We start from the raw sequence: 2,500 nt of genomic DNA on the forward strand, positions 1-2,500 counted from the left end.
AGAGCAGGTTAGACAGACAGACAGACAGACAGACAGACAGACAGACAGACAGACAGACAGACAGACAGACAGACAGACAGACAGACAGGAGAGAGGAGAGCAGGTTAGACAAACAGACAGACAGACAGACAGGAGAGAGGAGAGGAGAGCAGGTTAGACAGACAGACAGACAGACAGACAGACAGACAGACAGTACCTTGCGGTGGTCCCCAGTGTCTATGATCCAGGTGCAGTTGCTTCCTGGAGGGTAGAAGTCTGGGTAGTTAGGAGAGCTGAACGACCCGTAGAAGTTCCTCAAGGTTTCTCCACATGAGGGAACGTCACAGTCGATCTCGTCTCCAAGGTCCTAGAGAGAGAGATGTTAATGAGTAAATATAACAGTAACCCTCTGTGTGTGTGTGTGTGTGTGTGTGTGTGTGTGTGTGTGTGTGTGTGTGTGTGTGTGTGTGTGTGTGTGTTTTTTTTTCTTTTTTTTTCAAAATATTTATTTTTTTTGGGGCGCCCTTAGCTCAGTTGGTAGGGCGTCCCCCCCTCCCCGGGCCGGGCCCTGCAGCAGACCCGGGTTTGATTCCCGCCCGCGGTCGTACTCTGCATGTCACTCCCCTCTCTGCCCCATTTCAACTCTGTCTCTCTGCACTGTCAATAAAGCATAAAAATGCCCAAAAAAAAATCTTAAAAAAATAAAAGTAGGTGTGCTGAAAAAACATCCTGTGTTAATCCACAGCCTAGGTTCTGTAACAGGTGTGTTGCTAGCTATGGTGAGCCCTTTGTCTACATACCAGTTTACAGAGCCTAGGCTGTGTGTTAACAATGTTTTTTTGCCTTTTCTCGGACTTGGAAGAACCGATTTCTAAAATGTTTCCACATTTATCCTACATAGGATCTCAGAGTTCAATACACCTTCATATTCCCACCGGTGAAGTAGGTCTTTACCCATATTCTCACCTGACAGTCTGTCTGTCTGTCTGTCTGTCTGTCTGTCTGTCTGTCTGTCTGTCTGTCTGTCTGTCTGTCTGTCTGTCTGTCTGTCTGTCTGTCTGTCTGTCTGTCTGTCTGTCTCACCTGGCAGTCGATGCTGCCGTCACAGCGCAGGCTATGGGGCAGACAGGTGTATATCTGTGTCTGTCTGTCTGTCTGCCTCTCTGTCTGTCTGTCTGCCTCTCTGTCTGTCTGTCTGTCTGTCTGTCTCACCTGTCTGTCTGTCTGTCTGCCTCTCTGTCTGTCTGTCTGTCTGTCTGTCTGTCTGTCTGTCTGTCTGTCTGTCTGTCTGTCTGTCTGTCTGTCTGTCTGTCTGTCTGTCTGTCTGTCTGTCTGTCTGTCTGTCTGTCTGTCTGTCTCACCTGGCAGTCGATGCTGCCGTCACAGCGCAGGCTATGGGGCAGACAGGTGTAGATGCGGGTGTATCTGGACAGACAGGGGAACTGGTTGAGGCTGCAGGGCTGGAAGGAGAAGGGCGCGTCCTCACAGACAGACTCATCTGAGTTATCTCCACACTCATCCTGGTTGTTACACCTCCACCAGGCAGGCACACACTTCCTATTAGAACAATGGAACTGGTCCACCTCACAGGAGGGGGCTGACGCTTTACCTGGAGAGAGAGACAGGCAGAGAGACAGACAGGCAGAGAGAGAGACAGGCAGAGAGAGAGAGAGAGGGAGGGAGGGAGAGAGAGAGGGAGAGAGAGGGTTATAACCAGTCAGGGACACACTTCCTATTAGAACAATGGAACTGGTCCACCTCACAGGAGGGGGCTGAGGCTTTACCTGGAGAGAGAGAGACAGGCAGAGAGAGAGACAGGCAGAGAGAGAGGCAGGCAGAGAGAGAGAGAGAGAGAGAGAGAGAGGGAGGGAGGGAGAGAGAGAGGGAGAGAGAGGGAGAGACAGGCAGAGGGAGAGAGACAGGCAGACAGAGAGACAGGCAGAGAGAGAGAGAGAGGGAGGGAGGGAGAGAGAGAGGGAGAGAGAGAGGGAGAGACAGGCAGAGGGAGAGAGACAGGCAGACAGAGAGGGAGGGAGACAGACAGACAGGCAGAGAGAGAGAGACAGAGGGAGAGAGAGGGAGAGAGAGAGAGAGGGAGAGAGGGAGAGGGAGGCAGAGAGGGAGGGAGGGAGGGAGAGAGACAGGCAGACAGAGAGGGAGGGAGAGAGACAGACAGGCAGAGAGAGAGAGACAGAGGGAGAGAGAGGGAGAGAGAGAGAGAGACAGACAGGCAGAGAGAGAGAGAGAGACAGAGAGGGAGACAGGCAGAGAGAGAGAGAGAGAGAGAGAGAGACAGACAGGCAGAGAGAGAGACAGGGAGAGAGAGAGGGAGAGAGAGGGAGGGAGAGAGGGAGGGAGGCAGGGTTTTTCCTGGCTCAGAATGGGCCTTTGGGGGGTCAGTACGCGACCGACTTTTTTTGGGGTTGCGACAGTAAAGGCAAACGGTTTGTGTATTTTAAGAGGGGTGTTGGGTTGGGAGAGGGGAGTTTCTGTCCAGCTCAAGAGCATTTCAGTCAGCCTG

The 2,500-nt window shown here is 52.4% G+C and overlaps 1 protein-coding gene across 1 annotated transcript in view; it reads right to left on the reverse strand.

The window, feature by feature from the left end:
- The window catches only part of LOC307270970 (low-density lipoprotein receptor-related protein 12-like), a gene marked incomplete at its 3' end in the record, with an annotated part of 9,890 nt that overhangs the window by 1,875 nt on the left and 5,515 nt on the right, over positions 1-2,500 (reverse strand). Inside the window, exons 5-6 of the mRNA XM_080054859.1 lie at positions 1,341-1,588; positions 197-346 (exon numbers count right to left, since the gene is read on the reverse strand). Coding sequence (XP_079910985.1) covers positions 197-346; positions 1,341-1,588 — 398 coding nt within the window. The remainder of the gene's footprint in view (positions 1-196; positions 347-1,340; positions 1,589-2,500) is intronic.

The sequence above is a fragment of the Ammodytes marinus genome (genome assembly GCF_949987685.1).
Source record: "Ammodytes marinus genome assembly, contig: scaffold_209, whole genome shotgun sequence".
Taxonomy (NCBI): domain Eukaryota; kingdom Metazoa; phylum Chordata; class Actinopteri; order Uranoscopiformes; family Ammodytidae; genus Ammodytes; species Ammodytes marinus.